This window comes from Martes martes, assembly GCF_963455335.1.
Source record: "Martes martes genome assembly, chromosome: 8".
In the NCBI taxonomy this organism is placed as follows: Eukaryota; Metazoa; Chordata; class Mammalia; order Carnivora; family Mustelidae; genus Martes; species Martes martes.
The window spans coordinates 112,514,709-112,542,140 of record NC_137895.1 but is presented as its reverse complement, the minus strand read 5'-3'; the positions used below and the strand labels follow the sequence as shown (position 1 = coordinate 112,542,140).

At 40.5% G+C, this 27,432-nt stretch overlaps 1 protein-coding gene across 2 annotated transcripts in view; it reads right to left on the bottom strand.

Annotated features, from left to right (window-relative positions):
- ITGB1 (integrin subunit beta 1) overlaps positions 1–25,268 on the bottom strand; it is a 44,867-nt gene extending 19,599 nt beyond the window's left edge. For both annotated transcript variants that reach the window (XM_080811555.1, XM_080811556.1), the window contains exons 1-4: positions 24,693–25,268; positions 7,169–7,235; positions 4,619–4,704; positions 1,667–1,889 (exon numbers count right to left, since the gene is read on the bottom strand). In XM_080811555.1, the coding sequence (XP_080667681.1) occupies positions 1,667–1,889; positions 4,619–4,704; positions 7,169–7,235 (376 nt within the window). In that variant the 5' untranslated portion in view covers positions 24,693–25,268. The remainder of the gene's footprint in view (positions 1–1,666; positions 1,890–4,618; positions 4,705–7,168; positions 7,236–24,692) is intronic.
- Positions 25,269–27,432: the final 2,164 nt, after the last annotated feature.

Below are 27,432 nucleotides of genomic sequence, written 5' to 3'. Positions count from 1 at the left end.
ACTGGATTTACAGACTGTATTATTGCCATAATTTTTACAAGATCCTGGGAAGTCCACTGGCTAACTAAACGGGTGTGTATTCAATCTCAACAAACACTTACCATGCCAACCCTGGGCATGCAAGATGAAAAGGACAATACTCCACAGTGGGCAAGACAGACAGACAACTGACTTAGAACTATGACCAAGGACAACAAATAGATGGGAGAGCACGCAACAGACTGGGGTGGGTGAAGCAGGGCACACTACAGCGTGCACCTGACCTTTTAGAGACCAAAAGTTCTAAAAACAGTCTATTCTCTGTTTATATACTTAAGTGAGCAAGATCATCTGATTTTTACTTTCAAAAGCATGGCAAAAAAAAAAGTTTTAAAAATGAATTATAGAGACAAGAGACTTGTTGAGAAACTACTGCAAAACTCTTAGAGGAAGACAGGAAGATCCGAACAAAAACCATAAGGAATAAGAAGGGGAGAGAGACACAAGAGGCGTTAAGGTAGAATTTCCTCAGGAAACAGAGGAGAAAGAGAATGTTTGGGTGAAAAAATCATTGCATGTTATCTTGCAGATATTCTCTCTACAAGATTTCTAGTACACAGCTGGGTGAATGGGTTTGGGGCTTAAGAGAAAAGGCTGTTGGGGCACCTGGGTGGCTCAGTGGGTTAAGCCTCTGCCTTCGGCTCAGGTCATGGTCTCAGGGTCCTGGGATCGAGCCCCGCATCGGGCTCTCTGCTCAGCAGGGAGCCTGCTTCTCCCTCTCTCTCTGCTTGCCTCTCTGCCTACTTGTGATCTCTGTCTGTCAAATAAATAAATAAGATCTTTAAAAAAAAAAAAAAAAAAGAGAAAAGGCTGTTAACAGCACACAGATGGCTTTAATGCCATGAGAGAAAAATCAACAATTAAGTGGACTGCAAAGAGGAAGGAAGTAGAAAGACAACAGAAGGAGACTGGAAAGCAGTGTTAAGAGATAAGAAGAAAAACCAGGAGTGATGTAGGAGTCAAGAGGGAGCATTTCAAGAAGTTCAAAGGTGTTACTTGGTACAGGAAGATTAAGGGGAGGGCGGTGGGGGGGAAGGGCCTGACAAGAGTCCACGAGGCCTGGTGGTTCAAGGTGAAGGCAGAGCTTTGTCAGAAGAGGTTGAGAAGCAGGCTGAACAGTGGTCAAGAGGGGAACTCATGGAGACAATGACTGTGTACCATTCTTTTCAGAGAAAAGGGACGGACACTAGAAAGAGTAGGAAAAGAGCTTGTTTTCTTTTTTCTTTTCTTTTTTCAATGCAAGACTGTCACAGATTCTTATAAAAGCTTATTATGTTAATGACATTAAACATATACACAGGAAAAACACGAGTTAGAACAGTATGTTTATATTACGTAATTGTACCACAGGATGGACACTTTTATTTTTAAAACCCATTAAATATAATACTTTCTCTTTCACAGAATTTCCTTCAGACATTAGGCAACCTTCATTAATTCAAGCATATGTGTCTTACAAATTGTTATGTCTGCAAAAAACTTCTAAAATTTGACATATTCCACATTTCTGTTTGAGTGACGGTCCATATGTGAAAATGAACCCTAGAAGGAAAACTCAAAAGAGGCTTACATAGTCATCAAAATCTCAAGCTGAAATAAAAGTTGTCATACAAGTAGATTTCTGTACCTGATCGTAATTGCAAAACCAACTGCTGAGGTTGGATCTGAGTAATATCTTCTGGCTGGAGCTTCTCTGCTGTTCCTTTGCTACGGTTGGTTACATTTTTATTTTTCTTTATATCTTTGGAGCCTCTGGGATTTTCTATGTCATCTGGATGGCAACCCTTCTTTTTTAAAGCTTCTAAATCATCACACCGTGCAGAAGTAGGCATTCCTTCTTGTAAAAATGTCTAAGTGACACACAAAATATAAGTATAAACAATAAGTATAATGGTCAAACATTCTGAGTAATCATAATTGCGTATGTGCAATTAGAATGCAAAAAATCAAGTGACACAACTAACATACTTCATTTCTAGTTTTTAAACAAAATGCTCCCTTCACCCCAATCATATGCTCTTACTTTAAAAAAATGAACTCATTCTCTAGAAGAGTAATTCCTTTATAATTACTATATTACTAGTAATGAATTACTTTAGTAATATAGGATTGACCTAAGAGTACATTTTAACTGTCCCACCTTCAAATTCAAAGTATCTAAATCGAAGAAATTCTTCAGTGAAAATCACACAGTCAGCATGCTTAAGGGCCACTAATAAATAATGTATATACCCAAATACCAGGCAAATATTTTTTTCCCAAAATTTCCCTTAAGAAGTCCTATATATGGCTCTCATATTATGTAGCATTCTCCTCACATTATTTTGAACAACTCAATGTATAGGGAAAACATATTAGCCTGAAGGTGTTTCAGTGAATGACGCAATTTTTAAAAAGGAGACTGAGAAATTTAACACAGAGGTAGTAAATATTCCTGGAGACATGAAAAAATTTCAAGTGTTGGTTATTACTTTAAATAAGGCTTTTAAAATTCATTTTGAAAAGCAATAATCACAGTGGTGATTACATGACAATACGAAACAGTAATCACAATAAAATCTGATCACATGATAAGGTCATGAATATATTTCCATAGAGTGCATTTTAAAAGTATAAAAATAAAAAGGTCTGAGTGCTATATAAACGCTACTTGTGGCTTGGGGTAAAACTTCCAGTAGTGGTATGATTTCAAAATGTGTTATAGCTCCAACTTAGATGTAAATAAAAATTTTATCAGATGACTGAAGAAGTATCTTAGTGAAAGCAAAAACACTGCTGTTAAGATGTAGACAAAATCTTTGAATAAAAGTTTTTCATGAAATGTGAGAGTGGAGAAAAACAATGACATTAGTGTGTGGGTATGTGTCACCTTTAAACGTGTACCTATAGTAATCAATTATTATAGTAGACATTTGAGTATTTCACATATATCCCTACACATTTTATATGTAGTTACACTAAGCCAAAGATTTTTTTGTTTAAATCTTGACATTAGGAAAATGAGGAAATGCCTTTTCTTTGAGGTCACTTTGTGTTCAATTTTATATGCTATTTTTTCATGCATAAGTGAGGATATTTAAATACAAGAATACACAATGGTTTTAATCAGTTATTTTGAAGGGAAACATAACACTAATGAGAGCATTTATGGAATTAGAAAAACAACTGGAAGGGAATACAAAGGGTCAGATAGTTCAAAGCTGGACTACTTTTACGTATCATCAAACCTAACTAAAATACAACACCAGGGGCGCCTGGGTGGCTCAGTGGGTTAAAGCCTCTACCTTTGGCTCAGGTCATGATCTCAGGGTCCTGGGATCGAGCCCCGCATCGGGCTCTCTGCTCAGCAGGGAGCCTGCTTCCCCCTCTCTCTCTGCCTGGCTCTCTGCCTACTTGTGATCTCTCTGTCAAATAAATAAATAAATTTAAAAAAAAAATAAAATAAAATACAACACCAAAGCACAGGAGCCTAGCGTAGAAACTTTCAAGACTGTAACTCAAACAAAATTTCACTAAACACATTCCAAAATCATGCCACAAATTTCAAAGACTAAATTATTTAAAGAACAGTTTGGCAAGTAAGCCCTTCCTGAGACAAACTGAATTCCAGAATACCATTTTTAGGAGAACAAAAGTATCACTGGAAAAATTTTGAAGTAACAAATGAAAAACCTCTGATTTTGTCTTTTGTATGGTCAAACCATACTAAGTGTCTGATATTTAACCAGTTTAGTTACACCTACAAAACAGACAGCTGAAATGTATGAAGTCCGACGCCTGAGTAAAAATCAACAATAAACCTTTGAGCTTCTGATATTATTCACTCTAAGAATAAATTATATATCCTCGAATGACTTCCCAGCACTTCCTGTTCTGACACTCATTCACACATTTATTTATTTAACATTTAGTAGCCTTTGTGAAAGGATCAAGTTAAGCAATGTACACAGATGACACGAGTGAATAAAATTTAAACCCTAACCTGAACGGGTTTTTATTGGGATGCAAATCAATCCTATATTAGCTCTAACTCAGATATAATTAGTAAGATTAACTTATACCTCTCCCGGGGGAAAAAAAAACCCTCTAAAACAGTCAAATTAAATGGCTAGGGATTCGGAGAAGCTATTATAATAGAAATATAATGCATTTATAATAGAAATATATATAATGCATGCCACAAAGGTGAGCTATATGTGTATTTTAAAATTATCTAGTAGCCACATTAAAAGAAAAAAGAAACAGGAAATTAATTTTAACAATATATATATAAAATATTACCATTTCAACATTATTAATGATTGTTTTTTCATCATTAACTCTTCAAACTCCAGGATACATCTGAGGCTTATAGCAATTATCAGTTTGGACCAACGTGGAACACGTTTCAAGTGCCTGACAGTGACGTGGGCCTAGCAGCTACTGAATTAAACAGCACACCTCTAGACCATCACATAGTTGATACCTACTCAATAAATGTTCAGTGAAAATTCTTATCTAACATTTCCCAAGGATACAATATTGGACCATAGTAAATGACTAGAGAGTAAATGGAAAGGCCTTGAACAATGTTACTTACTGAATTTGTACACCATCCACAATTTGGCCCTGCTTGTATACATTCTCCACATGATTTGGCATTTGCTTTTAAACATCTATTTTCATCTGTCAGGACAAAGAATAGACAACTTTACTTGAAGTTTCAAGAAAGAAAATAATGAGAAACGATTAAAATGACAAAATACAACACATATAAACTTTAAGTATGACTAACACAACATATGTCATGTATTGTTACACATTATATATTATATATATATGTATTCCATTATCTTAATAATATATAAAAATTGTTAATACACTGATCCAGACCTACCCCAAAGAGATGATGTTACATTACCTTGGCATAGAGAGCCATGAAAAGATAGTTAGCTTTCTTGTCTTCTATAGCAAAGACTAGGTACCAGTAATCTATACATTCCTCCTTTTCTTCAAAGGCATAATTTTAGGATCTATTATGTTGGATGGTCATAACTATCTGGAGTTTTCTTACAACTGGGTAAAATATTATTTCCCTTAATTTAAGTCATACTACCACACCCATACCCACAAAAGCATCTGCAAAAGCTTTCCCTTCATTTTTAAGAAGTTAAATACTTAAGAAGCCCGTATTCATCCAGTCCACAATCCCATGATTTTTCAGGCTCTATGTGCTAAGAATGTCTCACATTTCTTTGACTCCACCTAAGGATCAGCATGCCTTTCATGTGGTAAAAGCACTAACATGGACTGTCTCCAGTGTGTCTGCTCCGATTATAAATCTAACATATATTCAAAATAGAAAATTTGCAAAATACATAAAAGCATAAAGAACAAACTCAAAATCACCCATAATCTACTCACTAAGGGATAACTACTGCTAACATTTTTGTATGTTTCTTTCCAGTCCTTTTTCTATGTAGATTAAAAAAAAAATAGCAAGGAAGTACATATAGACATTATTTAAATAAACTGAAAATATACATTTTGCATACTATTTTTTTGCATACTATTTTTATAGTTTATCCTAAGTGTTTCATTAACAAATTCTTTTAAAAAATGGCTCTTGATGATTATATATTTCATTATCTTAATGTGTCCTATTTGATGTTGGACAAATTTAGATTGTTTCCATTGCATACATGCATAGTTTCCACACATTTGCTCACAATGCACGCACGAACCTTCCAAATACATGTATACACATATGTGCACATATATGCACCCTTCTGAGGACCATTCTCCCAGTGTAAAACTCTGATCCTTTCCTTAGCACAAACTAAAAAGGAGAATACTGAGTTGGAGAGTATTCATGTTTTTAATATTCTCAGTATACACTAATTTCTATCCAGAAGTAATATTCAAATTTATAATCCTACAAGCAGTATACAAATACCATTTTCACCAAACCTTCAACAAACACAAAGTACTTTTTTTAATATAAAAAATCTTTTACTCATTTAATGCATAGAAATTAGAGTATCAATTCTATTGTCAGTTATTTGTTTCATTTTTATCAGATTTTACTGACCATATCTTTTATACATTTTGTTTATATCTTTAGCAAATTTTTTTTCTGTCATGTTCATCTGTTTTTAATGGATCTCAACACATGCTAATCAAATTAAACCTCTGCTTAGTTTCCCATCTTGTTGATGGTGTTCTGACATCCAGACACTTTGGGTTTTTATGTTGTTGGTTTTAGGTCATCAACTTTATCAATAATTTCCTTTAAGGTTTTTCTTCACTTTTCCATGTAGTTAAGTCCTTCTTAGTCTAAGATCAAATAATTCTTCTATGCAATGTATTTTCTGAAATTTGGAGAAGAGAACTGCACATCCATTATTCCAGATGTGGATGCACCATGGTTTGTAAGAGGATTAAATATATTTTTTGGCTTTGTTTCATTCCTCTTCTAGATCATGTCAACATTTTGCAAGACTTTTTTTTAAGATTTTATACTTATTTGACAGAGAGAGATATAGCAAGAGAGGGAACACATGCAGGGGGAGTGGGAGAAGCAGGCCTCCGGCTGAGCAGGGAGCCCAATGCGGGTGATCCCAGGACCCTGTGATTCTGACCTGAGCCGAAGGCAGACACTTAATGACTGAGGCACCCAGGCGCCCCTTTGCAAGACTTTTTGATCAAGAGTAAGAACATCTTCTAGAAAGTGAGCTGTTCCTGGTTTCAATTTTTAGATAGTAATGGTTTATTTATAATCCATCATTTTACACATTCACTTTATTTTCTTCTAAATGTGTTACACACCTTTGCTTTCTCTATGCTCACTTCAACACTCTATTACAGTCTTAAAGGACCTTTCTGTTGTGTTCTGTATTCCTACCACTTCAGCATTTCCTTAACCGGCTCGCCCTGTCGCTGTTCTGGGTGGCAGCAGTGAGGGGCTGGATGTTGAAGGGTCTCGCAGGCCACTCTAAGAACCTTTACCCCAAGTGTGATGCGGCCCTTGCACAGCTTTCAGAAGGAGCAGTATTTTGCGGTTTAGACTTGCTCAAGAATCTAACTGGTCAAAAAGTAATACAAAACACTAAAATGAAAAGACAACTGAAAACTTTTTTTTTTTTTTTACCTGCTTGGCCAAACACACAGCAAACTGAACCGATCAGCCCAATCCAGAAAATCAGTTGTAAATTCATCTGAAATATAAAATGTACATTGCTAAATATTAAGAAAATAACAAAAACCAGTAACACATTAAACACAAAACATTCCCACTCACCTTATCTTCTGTTGATTTTATAAATATAATCCCTCTCAAACCATTTCCTCTCCAGTCCCTCTCTATAACTCTTTTATCCTCCCCCTCTCCTTCCCAGTTAACTCACCTGTCAATTACATTAAATTAATGTCCACACCAGATCCTTAGAATCCATTCTCGCCTTTCTCCATATCAAATATATTTTAATGTCTAATTAACAATGCTCAAAACGTGTCAAGTATTCCCAAACACTATAGGAGCCATAAACAGTCTTTGTTCCATGGAATCGCTATGTTTATTACCTCCTGTGGCTCCCAGGAGCCACACAGCCATATCCAGATGCGGCAGTTACCTCAATACTGCAGGTCACTTTGAGTGAACTTGTCAAAATCCAGATGGCTCACCCCCTTGCTTACAACTTTTCAATAATGTCTATTTCTCCTCGGGCTAAGGCCAACATCCTGCCCAAGGCCTGACTTAATTTTTGAGGTTGAGTTCCTGTACTTAGTTATCTTTTTTTAATAAAATAATGTCTATGCATGGCATTAGTAAAACATTTAGTTCAATTCCCTGTCATTTCTAGATCTACAAACTAGACTAAAAAGAAAAAAAAGAAAGAAAGAAAAAGAAAAAGTACAGGAGGAGAGCCTAAAAAGACTGACACGCCTAAAAAGACTGACAGGGGTTTGAGTTGTCTTCTAGAATCTCTAAAGAAAAATTAAGAAAAATTAAGTAATCTATATATTAAGTAATCTATATATTATCTAGAATTACCCCAACTTGCATCCATTAGATATAGGACAATTTCCCGTGAATCAGTTTTCACAATATTGATTTATACTTCAGCTACGGCTCCAGCCACAGCTCACTAACCCTATCCTTTCACTGTTTACTGTTTTTGGACTAGCAGCCAATCACATATAAATAACTGCCTCTCCCACAAGAATACATAAAAACAAAGAGAAATATGGTAAAATCCCAAAAAGTTAGCTTACTAATTATCAAAGACATATAAATTAAAGCAATACGAGGTGAACCAGCAAGAGAAAAAGCAGGGGGGAGGAGTTTTAACCCAACAAAACTACTGCAGATGGCTGACAGAAACCAGAGATGGCTCTATAAACTGGTATAATTTTTGGGGAAATAATTTAACCTGTATCAAAAACCATAAAAAAATGTTTGTACCTTCTGACCTTGCAATCTAGCTATTATTCATCCTAAGGAAATAGTTAAAAATGTAAAAGGTGATATACAGACACAACTCATTTATTTACAATAGGCATAAACACAAATGTCTTCTACCCAGTAACAAGGAAACAGCTAACTGCATCAACCAGATGGGACTAGTAGAGTCATAAAAATAAAATGTAGTAACAACAAAAGGTTTTTAGAATAATTTTGAATGCAAAGTACATATTTAGATGACAAGTATGTAAAAATAACAGTACATGAACATATAAAGTAACCAAGGAGTCCTAGAGATGACAGAAACTTATATGCATAATATAAAGACAATGGTGGGGGTGCCCGGGTGGCTCAGTCGCTGAAGAATCTGACAATTTCAGCTCAGGTCCTGATCTCAGGGTCCTGGGATTCAGCCCTGCATGGGTGGGGCTCCATGCTCAGCAGGGAATCTGCCGGTCTCTCTCCCTCTGCCCCTCTCCCCTGCTCTCTCACACTAAATCTTTATTAAAAAAAAAAAAAGAAGAAGAAGACAGGGACGCATGGGTGGCTCAGTTGTTTAGTGGCTGCCTTCCCGCTCAGATCATGAGCCCAGCGTTCTGCGATTGCTCGAGGCCCACATCAGGCTCCTTGCTCAGGGGGGAGCCTGCTTCTCCCTCTCCTTGCTGCTCTGCCTGCCTGTGCTCTCTGTCAAAATAAAAAAAAATCATAAAAAAAAAAAACCCTTCCATTCTAAGATGCTATTCCCACAACTCCCAAAGAGTGCTTCAAAGCTGTGCTCAGAGCACCCCAGATTCCTGTGCCTCTTCTGCTGTCAAACGTTTAAGCTTTCTCTGCTGGCTTCCCAGAGAAGAGGAGTAAGAGTAATTGATGTAACCACACGCTCTACACTTGCTCAGAGCAGCAAGTCCCACTATGCAGCGAGCTTACAGTTTTGCTTACGCACCACTTGTAACTGCATCCAAAAGACCGTAACTGTGCAGAGTGTCATAGAAGTGGGACATGCCTACAGTTTGCCTTGTATGGCCTCTCCAACAGGTTTATATGCAATAAATCCATTAGACTCAAATTCTAAGCAATTCAAATAACATTACCAATTCCAAAGTTATGACCAAAAGGTCCTGGAACATGAAGACTGTGATGAATGAATCATCCGGGCAGTTTTCACACAAAAGAAACAGAATAAATATTCGTCCCATATATGGGCTGGTACGGTTCTTCGGGACACTCCTCGGGCTACTTCAAGGGCCCTAGACTGCTTTGAAAAACGTTTTAAAATATTACACAACTCAGAGAATCACCATGAAGACAGAGTTAGGAGATAAGAGCAGCACTGTTTTAGGCAGCCTCACAACCTTAGGCCACACACCTTTAAAACAGACTTTAAATGCCCCGTCTCCTCTTCCTCCTGTAAACCTTGACAAGTCGAAGATGAGCCTTCTGAAACCCCCTTGCTCTGGAAGGCCCCAAACCCAGAGGCAGGCAAAACAAGACTTTAGTGTGGAAGAGCAGCTGAGACAACAGGACGACCGCTAAGAACAGTTCAAGGACACTTGTCAACTCTCCTGGGACTGGTCAGCACACTGGCAAGAGACAGACAGGCACCGTCATTGGCTGGGGACGCCTATAAAAGGCCAGGCTTTCGCTCGGGGAAGCAGAGAGGCCACTGGAGACAGAAGAAGACAGCAAAGAAAGATAAAGAGCAGCGAGGACGAGGCTGGGAAGAAACTGGGTTAGCAGTGGCCGAGGAGAGGATAGCAGGCTGTGCAGAGGACGCGGCACAGGAGACAGCAGCCTCCCAGTCAACGAGGACAGTCTCCGAAGGTACTGGACGCTCCTCCTGCATGTGGGGCGGGAAGGAGGACGCACCAAGAGCTCCCTGCAGCCTTTCCTCCTAAGGCAGCTCTTCTCCAAGTGTGATCTAGGCAACATCTGCTTCAGATTTACCTGGATGCCCACCAGGGCACCTAAAACCCACAGGCTCAGTAGGCGGAACCTGTTCTCCTCTGATTCCCCAGCTTAGTAGTTTCCTACCATGGGTACTCCTCGCAGAACTCTTCAACCTGAGGGGCTGGCAGGGAGAGATGCCTCCAAGGCATTATCCTATCTTCAAAGATTGTCTACACTGTTCTCCATTTTATAATCTCCTACTCCCTCCTCAACTGGCTCTAATTGATGTCCACTTCCCACCATGCATGTGAAACTGCTTGTGCAAAAAAATAACCTTCCAGGCCTTCCACTACTCTCTGCATTCATTCATTCAGGCAAAAATGCCATGACTGCCTACAATAGGTCGCCTGGGGAGATACATCCATTTCCCGTACACAGAATTTACACACAGCACTTAACCCATTTCACCATTCTTTCTTAACCCACTCTGTTCCCTCGGGCTTTCCTGGTTTCTCCCCCACCTCTCTGGAAGTTCTTCCTCAGCCAACTTTGTCAGGTTCTGTGCCCAATCTGGAGAAACAAAAATCAGTCTCAAGGAATTTTCCATTCAGGCAAAAATACAAATGATTACAATATGATGTGACGGTTTCTGTAATGAAAATAAGGACAAAGTGCACTGAGGACACCAAAATCGGCCTGGCCAAGTTCAGTGGCTTCATGGATTTGGCAAAACAGGCAGGCAGATGAAGAGAAATGTTCCAGGCAAGAGGTCTGTATATGCAAAGCCGTGGAGTCCTAGGAAGAATTACAGTAACTTCTTTCCAATCTCATTTCTAAACATACATGCTTGGTGACCCCCCGCCCAACCCCAACCCAACTGGGACTGTCTCACTCTATCTGCACAGAAAAAAAGGTTAGAAAAAATATATTTAAGGGCGTCGGGTGGCTCAGTCGGTTGGGCGTCTGCCTTTGCCTCAGGTCATGATCTCACGCTCCCGCTCAGTGGGGAGCCTGCTTCTCCCACTCCCTCACACTCTCCCCCTGCTTGTGCTCCCTCACTGTCTCCTTTCTGTCAAATAAGTAAATAAAATACTTTTAAAAATTTGTATCTATATTATATATATATATATCATACACACACACACACACACACACACACACATATATACACATTATAGTTAAAGCTGGTCTGTGGGATGATTATTTTGTCCCTGTAATTTTCTACAATAAGTAAAAATTACATTATAATCTTAAAATAAATTTTAAAAATCTTAAAATCATGAAGGCTGAAAAGAATCTTAACATATTTAAGCATTTCTGAGACTTAAATTGTAAGCGAGGTAGGAGGAGCTGGGTCACGGAGAGCTTTCAAGGCCACCCATGCTCAAAGGGTTTAGATTCTACTTTGTATATAGCAAGGAAACCGGGGGAACAAATGGGCCAGGGTAGCATATGGTACAGACATGACAGAACTCCACGAGGCAGAGGATGAGCATCAAGCTAAGAGCTGCAAAATAAGGCCTGCTTTCCCTGTCGGGGCTCAGCAAACATCTGAAGGCACCAGAGCAGCAGTGGACAAGGATGAGAAGACAACTGTGGGATCAGGAGGCAGCACAGCTTGGAAAAGGAATCACCCCTTTCAAACAAAGAAGGCAGAAGGACAAAGATGTTAGAGGAGCAAATAATGCCTTTGTTTTAGAACCCAGGAAGGTGAGATGCCTGAGGGACTTCTAGGAAGGCTACCTACAGGAAGGTAAGACACAGGTCTTGATCTCAGGAGATAAGTCAGGGTTAGAGATGACGGATTACCCCAGAATGGCTGCCACAGAGGCAGCAACTGAAACTATGAAACTAGGAGGCCGTGAAGGAAAGAATACTCGGGGAAAGAGGCGAGCTCACGAGGTGAGGACCCAGGAGAGGGTACCTGATGGAGCCCGGGGCGTCGTCGGAGCAGAGAGGACAGCATCCAGTCCACAAGGGAATGCGTGAGCCTGAAGAGGGGTGCTTCTCTCAGCCAGTGCAGGCCAAGACAGCCTAGGTTTGCTCTGAAAGCAGAGCCAGGACGACTGCAGGGCAGGGAGGAGGTGGGGTTCCAAAGGGGGGGTGGGTCCTGGGAACAGGTGGCGGCATTGCAGAGCAGCACTCAGGGCCCTGACTTACAAAGGCACAGCCACTCCTCTCATTGGGAACGACCTGTTCACCCCCATCTTTCCTGATGGGTTCCAGGCTTCAAGAAGACAGGGCCTTGGTGTGTCTTATTCTGAGACAGCAAGCACCAGAACCACTTGGCACAAAGTCAATGTTCAGAAATTTTTGCTGAATGGTATTAAACTGTATGATGTTTTTTTTCCAACATTACTCAGAAGCCCAGGAAAGAAGAGTTTCTCAGAATTATTGTGCAGACTCTCTTTAAATAGAAAACAGTTACTATAGACACCCTAGTAATACCAACTTTCAATTAATTTAGGTATATACAGCCAACTTAAAACCAGACGTAAAATGCCTCATGGTCCTGGCTCTTATATATTAAGAACCAACATTAATTTACACATACAAATAAAACTTGGCACCAAAGTAATAATAACTCGGTTACAAGGTAGTCAACCAGATAATCCAGATGTTGGCTACTTATTACCATAATTATTAGCACAAAAGCACAACATTTTTTACCAATTCTGTAGCTCAAATCGCTGAGACACCTCCCACAGATACTCAGACTCCCACTGGAACTCACTGAATTAATCCATTGGTTTCCAAGGCAAGTGCTGGTGGGTGGGGAGGAGGACTGGCTGTGCTGACAGTTAACAACACAGAAGAGGACAAAGGCAAAGGGACTAGAGATCATGAGAGGTAGGTGAGAGAAAAAGGGGCTCCTGCACACAGGGGAGCGCAGAGCCAAAAAGGAAGGACGGATTTAACATTGCAGAGACAGGTAAAGTTCTAAGCGAGGACAAGCTACAGGCAATTACTTGAGCCAGAGGGCAATTACTTGAGCCAGAGTTGCTTCCGAAAGCAGAGGCTGAGACAAAAACAGAACTGCAGGCGATTTTTATACAAAGGTGACCCCAGGGAAAGACACAGATACTGAAGAGAGTGAACCAAGACTGCCAATTCAGGAGACTTCTTTGCCATGGGGGTGCCTGGGGGCTTGACCTGGCTGAGAGGTTTTGAGAAGTGCCCAGAGAGTCTGTCCAGAGGAGGGTCAATGTGGAGAAGTACATTTCCTAATTCCAGTCCCCGCAGGTAAGTCTGCCCAAGGGGCACTCACTTCCCCCACACTTCCAAGAACTACCGGGCCGGGCATCTGCCCAGAAGTCTGCACCAGCTTCTCGCCTGACCATCACCCAAGAGAACGCCCAGGAGGAACCTGAGGCAAGATGCAGTCAGCCAAAGTGAGTCATAACACTAACTGCTCCCAGCGGCAGTGGCTGGAATCAGAGAAGAGGCCAGGAGGAGGTGAGAAGGACAGAAGAGGTCTCTAGCACAGCGCTCGAAGGCAACTGGAGTTGAAAAAGTCAAGAAAACTGCTAGACCAGAATATGAGAGGTATTACCTGCTTGTATTCTTGAAGACTCCCAATGACGGCAAGAACTGGGGAGGTGATTTAAGTCAGATACATACACTAATTCAAATATAAACAATCTTTGTTTTCAAAATTTAGTATTTAAGATACAAGGAGCTCTTATCCATCTACTACAGATGCGTGAGGCTGACTTGTCTTATGAACTGCCATCTCCCCTAGAAGTCAGCGCTCAGTGTTCTCTCTATATTGAGCACATTATCTTACTATTTAATAAAGACACTAAAGATAAAGATTACTGAAAATATTCCGAGGTATCCAAGAAACAACAAAAACGAAACCAGGAAGCTTAAGGAGGGCAAGCAGTGTACAATAACATGGTAGCACAGAGATGAGGACACCAACTTGGAGCCAGAATGCCTGGATGCAAATCTCTGAAGTAACTTAATTTGAAGGTTTTGCTTTTCTTCAACCATAATTGTAACCAGAAAATTTTGGATTCACGCACTCCGGGGAGAAACAAGATCTAGAAGAAAGGATATGCATTAGAAATAAAACAACTGTAAACAAGATTAATGCTCATTGTTATAGCCACTCAGATACTTATTTGGATACAGTATCAAAACGTCATTATACTGTATGACAATAAGGTTTAATCAGATGCTATCATATCAGACACCAATTATATTAATAATATAATTGGAGCCTTATTTTAGGTTCTACATCTAAGAAGGATTATTCTAATTAATGTGCTTTCTAACAATTTGTATGTAAAATAATAAGAAAGCAGAATCTCAGTGTTTTCTATTACTACATTAGACAAAATACAGATAATTCTGAACATGAGTATCAGAGAGTACCTTAAAAAAGAGATCACGGTAGGAGACACCATACCTAATAGAAATATAGGAGAATGACTCGAGGCTTCTGTCTAGGGGAAATAAAGAGGAGAGGCTAAAAGAAAGGAAACTTCCCTGAAAAGACCTCTTACTACTAAAAAGGTGAATCCCAATACTGTGTACCAGTGCGATTTCAGCCATGGGTGGCTGCCCACTGAAGACTACAAAGAAAAAGAGGAAGACTGGTAGGCTTAAAGATCCAGAGCAGGCATAGAGCAGGCACAGACAAGAATAACACAATACACTGAGTTTTGAGGATTTAGGCTCATTTGTAACAAAAAGTTATCTCATTTTTATTCCAACACTTTCAAATGACTACAATAGTAGCAATAATCATAGAAATAATTAACAGCTATCTTCTCCAAGTACCTCTGTGCAGTTAGGAATGATATTACCTTTGGCTTACAGATGAGGAAACCAAATTACAGAGAGGTAAAATAACCTCTCCAGGGTCACACTGGTGAAAGGGAAATCAGACCATCTGAATTACATACAAGCTATCACCGGGTCTGTGCTTCATTAAACTCTAATTTTTTGAAGGCCTGCTCAAGTCACTATTTAAAAAAAAGAACATCCTTCCAGTGTGAGAACAGACTCAAAGCATAAAGGTAGAAAGGGTTTATAATGTTCTGTGAGTTTATTCCTTAGTCCTTCAAACTGAATGGAGGCCAAGAAAAGTTAATTTAACTGGCAAATTTCAATACTGAGTACAATATTGAGTGTACCCATAGGTTTTGTGCCTCGATTTCTACAGAGGCGTTTTACCCTAGTATTACTTTTTACCATATTCAAGTTTATCTACAGGGTCATAATTCATTCCTTAAACAATAAATCATCTTAAGCACCTCCTCCAAACAATTTTGTTTTAGTGGTTAACAGCCTGAACTGTGTGCACTGTTCCCATTGTCAAAAACTGTACAGAATTATTTTAATCTCCACTCTAAACTCACCTTTATTCACCAAAGTGTGGTTTTATGTCCTATTCAAACTTCTAAATACACACGTATTTAATATTTTTAACACTGCCACAAGTAACTCACATGGCATTTCCTTTTACATTTACAGATAAAATCTTTAGAAACTTTTTGTAGAAACTGAACAATTACAGTTTAGAGAAAAATTACTTTTAAAAATGTGGTGAGGGGCGCCTGGGTGGCTCAGAGGGTTAAAGCCGCTGCCTTCGGCTCAGGTCATGATCCCAGAGTCCTGGGGTTGAGCCCCGCATCAGACTCTCTGCTCAGCAGGGAGCCTGCTTTCTCTCTTCTCTCTCTGCCTACTTGTGATCTGTCTGTCAAATAAATAAATAAAATATTTAAAAAAAAATGTGGTGAGTTAGATTTCTTTCAAGTTTTAAAATAAGGTACCAAAACCCCAACCAATACAAAAAGAAGTCATCCACAAAAAATTTCTTCCTATCAAATCCTTGCAAAAGGGTATATTTTTATTTAACACAACTTATTAAATTTAAGTCAGCAAATACTTATTGCAAATCTACTGTGCAGAAAAAGCCAGACTAAGTGACAAAGCTGGGATATGAACCAAGGTCTGATTCAAAAGCTCAAGCTTTCAATAGAAGTAGGTTTCTAATAAAAAAGGTTAATGGTTTTTACCTTTCAAATACTCTCTTTTAGACAACAGAATTTGCTTCCCTTTTTATGTCATAACATTTCAAAATCTTTTCACCTAAAAGTAGAAAAGATTAGGATAACTACATGGAGGTATATCATAAATCTCTCCTAAAAATATAACACAGCTGTATTCATCCCAAGCCTGTTCCACCATCATTGTTTTCTATATCTGCTTTTAAAAGGGAAAAAACAGACCTATAAAAGAATAATATTTAAAAATCAATACAGAGCATAAAAACAACACAGAACCAAACTGAAAGCCTCAGAGAATTTACACGCAGCTCTTCCCACTTCTCCCCATACACAGGGCAGTCAGATGGGGGAGCCCAAATGGAAGGTGCTCAGAAATCCCACTTATCCCTAGTCCATCAAATTTGAGGGTGAGTGTGGGGATGCATTCCTCTGGGGCAAGAGCATCTTTCCCCTAGAGGAAGAACAATTAGAACTCAGCATTTTATTTCCCTTTCTCTGGCAGGAAGAGGTATGCGCTGGTGACCATGAAAGTGTTTATGACCCAAATAAGAAGGCAGAATTAATGATTAACAAAACTTAGAAAGGATGAAGAAGAAAGAAAAAACAAGAGGAAATAAGAAAGAGAAGAGGCCAAGTACTCCAAGGCAAAGATACAACTTATAGAACAGCAGTCTGAACTACAAACCTTTCTACAATTCACTACTCCCGCCAGCAGAAAAAAACGTGCTTTTTAAGAGCACTGACTCTTTCTTACCCAATAGCAACATCCACCTGAAGCTAATGAACTCAAAGGCAAAGATTAGGCTGCTCCAAAGCAACAGGCTCACAAAACAATCTGAAACCTGAGAACAGCCCATAACAGGACTAGATACTTTAAGAAAATGACAATAATAGACTGAAGCAAAATTCATCACTAGGAACTGGTCTACCCACCTTCTTCAAGGAAATGTGAATATGGAAGATCAATCACCGTCACCCACCATCCAGCCCACAAGTGCACAGGAAAGATAAAGAACGGATACACTGCATGTTGGCACATAAAACGCCTCAAAGATAAATCAGCGGGGGGGGGGGGGGGTGCAGAACTTAATCAGGAAAAACTTCTACAGAAGAAAAAATGAAAGGAAGTGAAGAATCTTCTCTGCAAATAGGAGAAAATGGAGATGAATTTATTATGCTCTTGAAGGAATTTAGAAAATCTCAAATAGGTCTCACAGGGATCAGTCAAAAACAGTAAGATCATAAAACTAGAGGAAAACTCAGGGAGGAAACTTAAGTTGAAATCCTTTATAGAACTCATAAATACCAGGAACAGGAACAACACAACACAAAGAGCATGCTTGAGAAAAACCACACAGAATTCAAAGTAATTCAGGCCAATCAGAAACACGATGGAGCCAACAGTGATCTCATAAACAGGTAACTGGTATACTACCACCACCCCTCAAAAAGGAGAATCTACGTGAAAATGGGAGGGAAAAAAAAAAAAAAGAATTGGGAGCTTTCCAGCCAGTGAACTGAGGAGATTTGGGGAGAGTAGCACTTCCGGTGGCTGCCCTATGCATCTCCTCCATCTGGCTGTTTATGAAATACATCCTTTTATAATAAACTGCTAACCTGGTTTAAAAAAAAAAAGTATTAAACTAAAAACTCAGTGAGGGGGCATTAATAAACTCAAGTCTAAAGGACAGACTTAAAATACAAGCAGAAGACACTTGAAACAAAACTATCAAGCCATAATATTTTAAAGCCTGATTCAAAATGAGCATGGCAAGTTACCTGAAGTTAATTCTCCCAAGCTCCCTTGCACTGGATATTACCTAGGAAGTGATATTTTTCAAACCTGCCTAGTGAGCTGTTCTTCTCTACACCTGCTACAGCTACAGATTTTGCCCTTCTCTGAATGGAGAAAAGAGTATGTTAGTAACGGTTTTGTTTGAGCAATTTTACTTTGGGCTGTTTATAAAGATAATTGTAAATGGAGCTAGCAAAACCGGTAATGGTATCAAAAAAGCACTTGTTTAACATCTGTTCTACATTATTTTAATTAAGGAGAACTGTAAAGTAAGTTCCCAAATTGTGTGATTTTTTCTACTTTTAGGTGGATCACTCCAAAATTCTTACTTGATCAAAAGTTTAATAACTTTTGACTATACCTTTTGCCACAGCTCCTCCCTCTCTGCCCTATAGAGTGGAACAAGCACAGTGCTAGGTCTATTTTAAATATGTAACAAATGTTTTAAAAACTAAACATAGGGATAAACAAATTTCTCATTGTAGTCAGCACAAAGCTGAAAATAATACCTACCTCAGAACTGCTGCAAAAGTAAAATATGATCATCAGTGTAAAAGCTCTTAGCAACACATATTTTTATGGTGATCTGCCGGTCACATTTTACTTAATTACTGAATTTGCTTCCTGCTTTCCAACTCATTCACTAGTCACAGGTTTCCAACGGTAAGAACCTGAGTGACTACTTAATAAACGGTTTCAATCATTTTAAACCTGTGCTCCTTTAACAAGTACAAATCTATTCCCTATTGTTTTTTTTTTGTTTTTTTTTCCCCAATATAACAAACATACTTTTTCAAACTAAAACCTCCTCCTCCAGCAATGAAGTATGACCTACAATGACCCCTCCAGAGAAGCACTACAATAATACGAAATAAATCATACATTAACTATAAAATATTCGAGCATCACTAAATTACTATTCTGAGTTTCACAAAGAGTAAGAAAATTTACTCATATATTCACTCAGTAAACATTTATACACTGAATGCTCCTAATAAATTTTTCATGTAAATACTTTCCTCATCCACTGAAACTACATTCCCTATAGTGAAATAAAAATGCTAACTTTTCTTTTTCTTTTTTTTTTTGTTTTTCTGGCTTTCACTGGCTCTTCATCTCTTTACCAACCACAATAAGCAGAATTAACTACTCCTTTCTTTATGGTCCTAAAACATCTTCTTAAGTGTCTAGCATAGTAAATGACAAACCTTCAGTTTCAGTGATGCTCAATAATATAGTTTTAATACAAACTTCTATCATAACTAATTGTACTCATGTCTGTGAACCACTTCAAGACTAGAGGGAGGACAAAATCCAGGCCTTCAACAGATACTTGTGTGCACACGTACACACGTGTGTACGAGCACACACGCTGAGTAGTCAAACAATATTTGCTAAATTAGCTGAATTCTGCCTTCTACTTATACTGTCCTTGGAATAGGTCACCCATCTATTGTGCATATCTTTATTCATACCATTCCAGGCTCCTTTATTTTTTTTTTTTAATTTTTTATTTGACAGAGAGAGAAATCACAAGTAGGCAGAGAGGCAGGCAGATAGGAAGGGAGAAGCAGGCTCCCTGCTGAGCAGAGAGCCAGATGTGGGGCTCGATCCCAGGACCCTGAGACCATGACCTGAGCCGAAGGCAGAGGCTTAACCCACTAAGCCACCCAGGTGCCCCTCCAGGCTCCTTTATAATGCATTCCAAAACCACTTAAGCCAAAGGCTGATCTTTTTCTCAAAATGTACTACAGAAAATTATCTGGTATAGTACCTTGTGTAAAATATTCTTTGGTACTTGTTATGTTTCCCTAGATTAAACACAACTTGTCCTAACCAGACGACATACTCAACAGCAAAGTCCATGTCAACTGCTTGATCTACAACCACTGAGCACAGCATTTTTCAAATAACTGGCACTCAGTACACTGACGGATTAAAAGGTTAACACACAGCAGAGTTACATCGGACGAGGGCTCACAATAATAGATGTGGCTGGTCAACGCTGGCAGGTTTTCTTAAAGCCATAATCTGCCACAGCACCCCTCCTCTCTGGTGACACAAGAAAATGGTTGCTCATGGGAGAAGAGGGGCGCTCCACACTGCCTGGGTTGAGTGGTAGCTATCCTTGAACTCAGAGAATGACAGAATGAAGGAAACCTACAGACCACTTCTTGATGGTGTAGCTGCAGAAACCAAAGCCCCAGAAGGCAAAGTATTCCAGCCAAGGTCACAGAGGAACTCAGCGGCACAGCTTACACTGAACCCCAGGTTTACCACCTCCCAATCACAAAGCCTTTAGTACATCAAACGGCTCTTCTAATGACGAGTCTAAAATGACTAGTAAGTCCTTTTGTCTTTACCTCAAACATGCCAATCACAGAAAAAGCTCCCAAAGACCCAAGTCACTCACTAGACTGTCACACAAAGGAATTAGGAATTCAAAGAAACGGGGCAGGAAATGCTTTCCTGGATTCCTGTTCCTCCAACCAGCCCTAGACTGTTTTTAAGTGTTCCCAGGCTTTCTGCCTGGCCCCCTTTCACTCTGCATACTCTCCTTTGGTGTTCTCAGCAGCAGCCCAGAGCTTCAACTAGCACTTACAGACTAAGAATCCCAGAATCTGAATCTCCCAACCAGACTTCTTGTTCTGAGCTCATAATCTGTGTATTCAACTGAGCTCCTGGACACCTCTACCAAGTCACTTTTAAAAACACTCGGTGTTATAAATTCATCATTTCCCCTCCTTCGAGTCAACCAGTACCACCCCGTTGTGATCATACTGCCTGTCCTGGGAAATGACACCACCTAACCAGAAACCTGTGTCACTCTGGGTTTCCTTCACCTCTCTTACTTGAGACATCAAGTCCCATCAATTCTCCCTCCTGAATACAGTAGTGCTTGTATCGACACCCAAAGCACCCCCTACAGCAATGATTTCCAGAGCTTTTTGATCACTCACTTGTATCATTGAAAAGATTTCTGAGCTAACATATACCCAAAGTATGTGTTTATTTATAAGTTAAAATACATGTATTTTTATAGCAATATAATAAGATATTAAAAATAACAAAAATTTTAAACTTTAAATAAGATTAAAAATATGTATGCATATGTATATATGATATTAAGCCTCATATTTTCTTCCTATAGTTCAATGAGTCATTTTATACGTCCCTGGGGTCTAGGAACCTGTACTTTAGAGATGTATAATGACACTAGTCCAGTTAGTAAAACATATATACATATACATCTATATGGGTGTGTGTGTGTGTGTGTTTAGGTATGTAGCATGGATATTTGAAGCCATTTCTTTTTACTCATACACACATATTTCAAGATGATATACACAATTTAGCATATTGCTAAATACAGTTAACCTTACCATCAAAGACCACAAACCAAAAATTAAGTTTAAAAGTAGCTGACTTCTAAAAACTCACTCTGTATTATTTTATAAACATAACTCTGTAAGTCCTACAATTAGCCACCTCTGTAAAGAAGAGAAATTTAATACAGTTTGGCTCCTTTTTTTGCACACGGCTCCTAAAGAAGAGATACCACATTTTTTTCACCTACCCAATAAGGTTGCTAATATTCTGGGTTTTGTGGACTACACCTCCTTTAACCCAAGTACATACCATAGTATTTTTTCAGCTTTCTACATTTATAGATACTGCTACCATTTCAGGATGCTGAAGACTAATGCACTCTTCCTTACTCCTATCCCTGTCAACCCATCGCCCTTCCCCAAGACACCCACTACAACAAAAAAGGACAAAAATCCTGCAATATATAACCAAAGTTAGAAGAGACCTGCTAATACAACAAGAGACATTTACACATTTGCACAATACAGTCCTCTAGGGTTCTACCTACAACCTAACGCATCCTAACTTTCCACGCAGAGTGGGGAAATCTTCTAAATTTAACAAGAGTCCATATAAATCCTCCGACACTTTCGGCTTGTTACACATTGAGAAACTGAAAATCTCAGAACTCAGAAGTTCTGCAACTTTGAACAGGCAGAAGATGTTTCATCTCATCATTCCAGCAGTGTAGTTAAGAGCAGACCAGTGCACCAACCGAATATTAAAGAAAAATATTTTTCTGAGGTAGACTATTATACTACTCCCCCCATGCTGTACGCCACAATTTATTTGGCAAGAATCCGAACAATAAAGCTATTATGTGGCAAGCATTCCATTAAAACTAGCACATTAAACTGATTAATTCTATTACAAAGTGACCAGATGTCCCCAGAGAAGCTCCCGGTGTTAGGAATTTATCGTTAACAATATAGAACTCCATATTCATTCAGTGATGGAAACTGGGGCCAGATTTTAATTATACTGACTAGAAAGTTAAGGAAAAAACTAAATGATTGTTAAAATTACTAAATCTAGCAGTTTTCAATATTGTTGATTCTATACTTTTTCACATACAGATTATTGAGGGTATTATAATAACATAAAATCATAATATAGAATTTAGCATTCTTTTAAAAAGCATTAACATTACAAAAACAATATTTCAGGTCTGTGAAGCCAACACAGATGCCTTAATTTGGAGTTGACTTGCTTTCTATTTACAGAAGTATTAACCACATCCCCTGTCTTTTTAGCTAACATTCTCAGAACATCTTCCATTTTATATTTTTTAGGATAAATTAATGGCTCTTTCCTCAGAGACCTGTCTCCAAACTACTGATTTGTTTCTTCCGTTTCCTGTGTATGACTTCATTATCTTAAGTCACTCATCTAATATTGATCAAAGAACAAAAACTATTTAAAAATATGAACACTGTAGTGGAACTCTTATGTCCTATCCCCTCTGGATGTAGATGTCCCCAAATATAGAATAAGCTAAACTTCATCTAAAATTTATTAATCATTTCTAAATGTGGTCTATTAATATAACCTAAGGGTATACATTTAAAAAGATGCCTAATCAAAATTCATTGTACATTATTTTTGCACCATCAAAACAACAAAAAATAACCACCCAGTAATTCTACCCACATAAATATCTATGTGGACTGGGCCCCAAAGAATCCTTGCTAATGATGTTATCAATTACATCCTGATTTTTTTCTAAAAATCTTTTTAATTTATCAAGAAGAGATGAAAAGAAGTCATATTTATTCAACACCTACTCGACTCTGAACTGTTTTATGTATTACATTGGATTTTCACAAGTATACTGTAGTTATGGAAGGTTCAAACATGGGCTCAGCTGCTAGACCCCATGGGTTCTCCACTCACTAGCTGGATGATCACAGGCAACTTACTTAGGCTTCCTGTGCCTCAGTTTCTTCATTTGTAAAATGGGGATAAAAATGGCACCTACCTCATTGTATCGGTTCCAGGATAAAATGAGAAAATACAGATAAAGTGCCTACAGCTAAGCATGGCCCACACTGTCCTTACTATAATAGCTACTTTTATTATTAGTGTGGATATTCTTGTTCCCATTTTACAGATGAGGAAATGGAAGCCTAAAGAGGGTAGTTTACTGTGCAAGATTTCGACTCCCAAGCACAAATCTGGGGAAATAAAAATGACTTAGGCATAAAATACTGGTGTTCTTAAAACCACAACTTGTTAGGAAGCCCAAGAATTGACACGTAGTAAGATGGCACCAGGAGCGGGTCCGGCACTGAATCTTGCGGAGCGCCTGGGACTCGCACTGCTGAGGGACCTCACACTCAAGTGCGGCCTCATAAACATTAAGTGGAAATATACACACACACACACATATATATACATATGTATATATATGTGTATATATATGCCAACACCGCGCCTTCCTTTCCTAGCGGCTCCACGGTGCCAACTTTTGTTAGGGCCCACCCTACAATTCCTCCCAGGCCACAGGCCCTGAAGGCTGGGCCCAACTTCTGGAAGTTGGAAGCGAATTACTCAACTCAACACTGCTCAGAGAAAAGCAGCCGGCGACAGGAATGGAAACAAAGGGAAACCGTCAAAGTTCGTTCAAAGTCCTAAAGCGTCGAGTCCCTGGGAGGCCTCCACTCGCCTTCTCACCTGTGCGCGGCGGAGGCGAGGACGAAAACCTGGGCACCGCGCGGGGTCAGCCCGCGCCACGGAGCCCAGGCCACGAGCCGGGAAGGCTCGCTGCGAATGGCAGGTGTCCGAAGGGCTGCTCGCGCGTCCGGGTCCCCCGCCGACCCCGGCCCCGACGTGACAGCGCCCAGGCCCGCGACCCTCCCCCCTCGCAACGCGGCTGGGCTGGCTCCGCGCCCTCGGGCCGCCCGCGCCTGGGGAGGGCAAGAAGGGCGGCGGGAGAAGCCGGGAGCACGGCCGCCCGCCCGGACTTCCTCTGCCGCCCCAGGGCAAGCATTCCGCCCCCACCCACGCCCCGGCCCCGGCGGCCCACCGGGCCCCGACGTCCCCCCAACGCGGGGCCCGGCCCGCGGCTGACCGCCCGAGGTCCCGCGGCACTCCGGAGCCCCGCGGCCGCCGCCCGCCCCGCCCCCTCCAAGGCGCTTACTTTCTCCGGGCGGTGTCCAGGCCCCGGTGCGCTCGGCTCGGGCCTGCTGCTCCGCGGCTCCCGCTCGGTCTCTCCCGTGGGCTGGCGCGGCCTCCAGGCTCTCGGGCGCGGCGGGCTGCGGCGGCGGCTCCTCCTCCTTCTCGGGGGTGGGAGGAGGAGAGTAGGACCGCCTCCCGGCAGGAAACGACCCCCGCGGCACCGCCTCCTCGGCGTGGCCGATCCTGCTCCTCAGGCCGCCGCCGCCGCGCTCTCCCTCCGGAAACGCATTCCTGCCTGGACGCGTCAGCCGCGCCGGAGGCGAGGAGGTGACGGCGGGGCGGAGGAGGAGGCAGGAAGACCGCGGCCTGGACAAAGGAGTGGGGCGGGAGGGCCTGGGGGAGTCGCGGAGGGCGGGGCGTGGGACTCGGCCGGCCTTCGCCGTGCCTCAGTTTCCTTTCCTGCCAAGGGACGGAAGCGTTGGGGTGAGCCCCAGTGCTGCGCTCTGGGAGCCCGCGTGAGAGAAGACTGGATGGGCCGCAGGGAACCTGGGCCTGGACTCCTTTTCGGGCTTACATTCTGCTTCCCCAAAGCCACACCCAAAGGTCCCTTTAGCCCAGGATTGTCCCGGGAGCCGAGACAGCCACCTACCCTACAGGGCTTCGTGGGGACCAAAACGTTTCACTTCCGGAAGGGAATTCGCTAAAGTTAACCCTGTTTTCTGGAGCGATCGTTTGCTTGCCCTGAGTCTATGAAGTGGTGAAGACAGGAAGGAGGGCGATGCCAAGGAAGATGGGTTTTTAGGAAACTTTTAGAGAAAAAAAAAACTGGTGAGTGAGGAATCTGCTTTTGTTAGATTAATCTGGAGGTCCATTTATGGGGAACAGCGACAGGAGGAAAAGTCTCTTCCATAAGAATGGAGTGTCTGTTTCTCTTCATTTTTTTTTTTTTTTTTTTAGTAGGTGGAGATGAGTGCGGGAGAAGGAACATTTGAAAGAGAAGGGAAACATTCATTATGAGACAGGCTGGACACATTTTGATAAAAGGATTGAAACTTGTACCACCCAACATCATACTGAAACCCAGTAATTCAGAATATGCTGCTGGCAAGCTGCCATCCCGTTAACAGAAAACGTTGTGCCCTGCCACCTGGCCAGTTTGCAGCACCCTGCTGGGAATAGAGTTCAAATAAGATTTGTGAAACCGAGAAGTAGCGTTTCACGTGGAGGAAATTAGAAGCTAAGATGCCCATTTGGCTGCCAATTTTAAATAAGAGAAAATAAAATAATCCTGCCTATGGAAAGTTTGCATTTCGCTCACCAGGAAAACAAATCTGTTAGATAATCTCTAAAGAGATTAATGAAGAAATGAACATGATTTTTCCCACTTAATGGAGGAGGGTAAATGATGTTTCTGTATTACTATCCCAATAGTTAAGCTGCCACAAGACCTCAACATTCTTGGATTTAAAGAATTTGGGATTCTTGGATTGTTGGTTACACCACTGTTCAAAATTAATCAGAAGTAGCCTGGTCTCAACATAGGAGACTGAAGTTCAAAGATAAAACAGAGGGCACCTGGGTGGCTCAGTGGGTTAAATCCTCTGCCTTCAGCTCAGGTCATGATCCCAGGGTCCTGGGATTGAGCCCCGCATCAGAGCCCCGCATCGGGCTGTCTGCTCAGCAGGGAGCCTGCTTCCTCCTCCTCCTCTCTCTTGCCTGCATCTCTGCCTACTTGTGATCTCTCTCTGTCAAATAAATAAATAAAATCTTTAAAAAAAAAAAAGATAAAACAGAATTGATTTGCACTACATTTCCCAGAATTTTTTTCCCTGTGTGTGATTTGAGGAGGCATCTTTGCCAACACAATATTATGAGGTTTAGATATGTACAACCCTAAACTAAATTAGTTCAAGGGCAGTCGAATCATCTCTCTAATCCCAGTATCAAACACTGTTTCAGGGCACATGGTAAGGGCTCAGCTAATATTTGATAAATGCATAAAAGGTCCTTTTGCTCCCTTGGGGCCAGGTTAGAACATTTGGCTAAACTGAAGTGTGAGTAGCAATTTATGTGCAGAACTCCTGAGCCTTGAAAAAAAGAGAAATTAAAAAAAAAAAAAACATGTTATCAGAAAAACAGTAATTGGTCAGGAGTATGCTGTACAGGTGATTTCATATAACTATTCATGAATAGTTGGCGAACTATGAAATTTATGACTACTTAAAAAAAAAAGGATTGGTCTGTTTTACCATGCTGAACAGGAAGTCCTAGTAAGTAGGAATAGTGTAAGTCACACTGCTAGATCATATCATGCTAGGATATCTATTGGTACCTTAACTTTCAAACAAATGACGTTGTACCTATACTGTCTCCAGTTATCAGTTGTCTTCTTCCATCTCATAAGTTGTTATGTCTGATAATTAAAAGTTGGTATTTCCTTTAGTTTTGTCACCATACTACTATATGTTCCTTGAAATGTACCTCTGTTCGGGACACCTGGGTGGCACAGTTGGGTTAAGGATCCGACTCTTGGTTTCAGCTCAAGTCCTGATGTCAAGGTCATGAGATTGAGCCCCGTGTCAGGCTCTGCACTCAGCGTCAGGTCTGCTTGGGTTTCTCCCTCCCACTCCCTCTTCTCTTCACCCAGCCCTCTCTCTCTAGAATAAATAAATCCTAAAAGGAAAGCTCTGTATCTTTATTCATCTACTGTTTTCCAAAGCGAAGTTTCAATGTTGCTCACTGGCAAAGACTGTTGGATACAA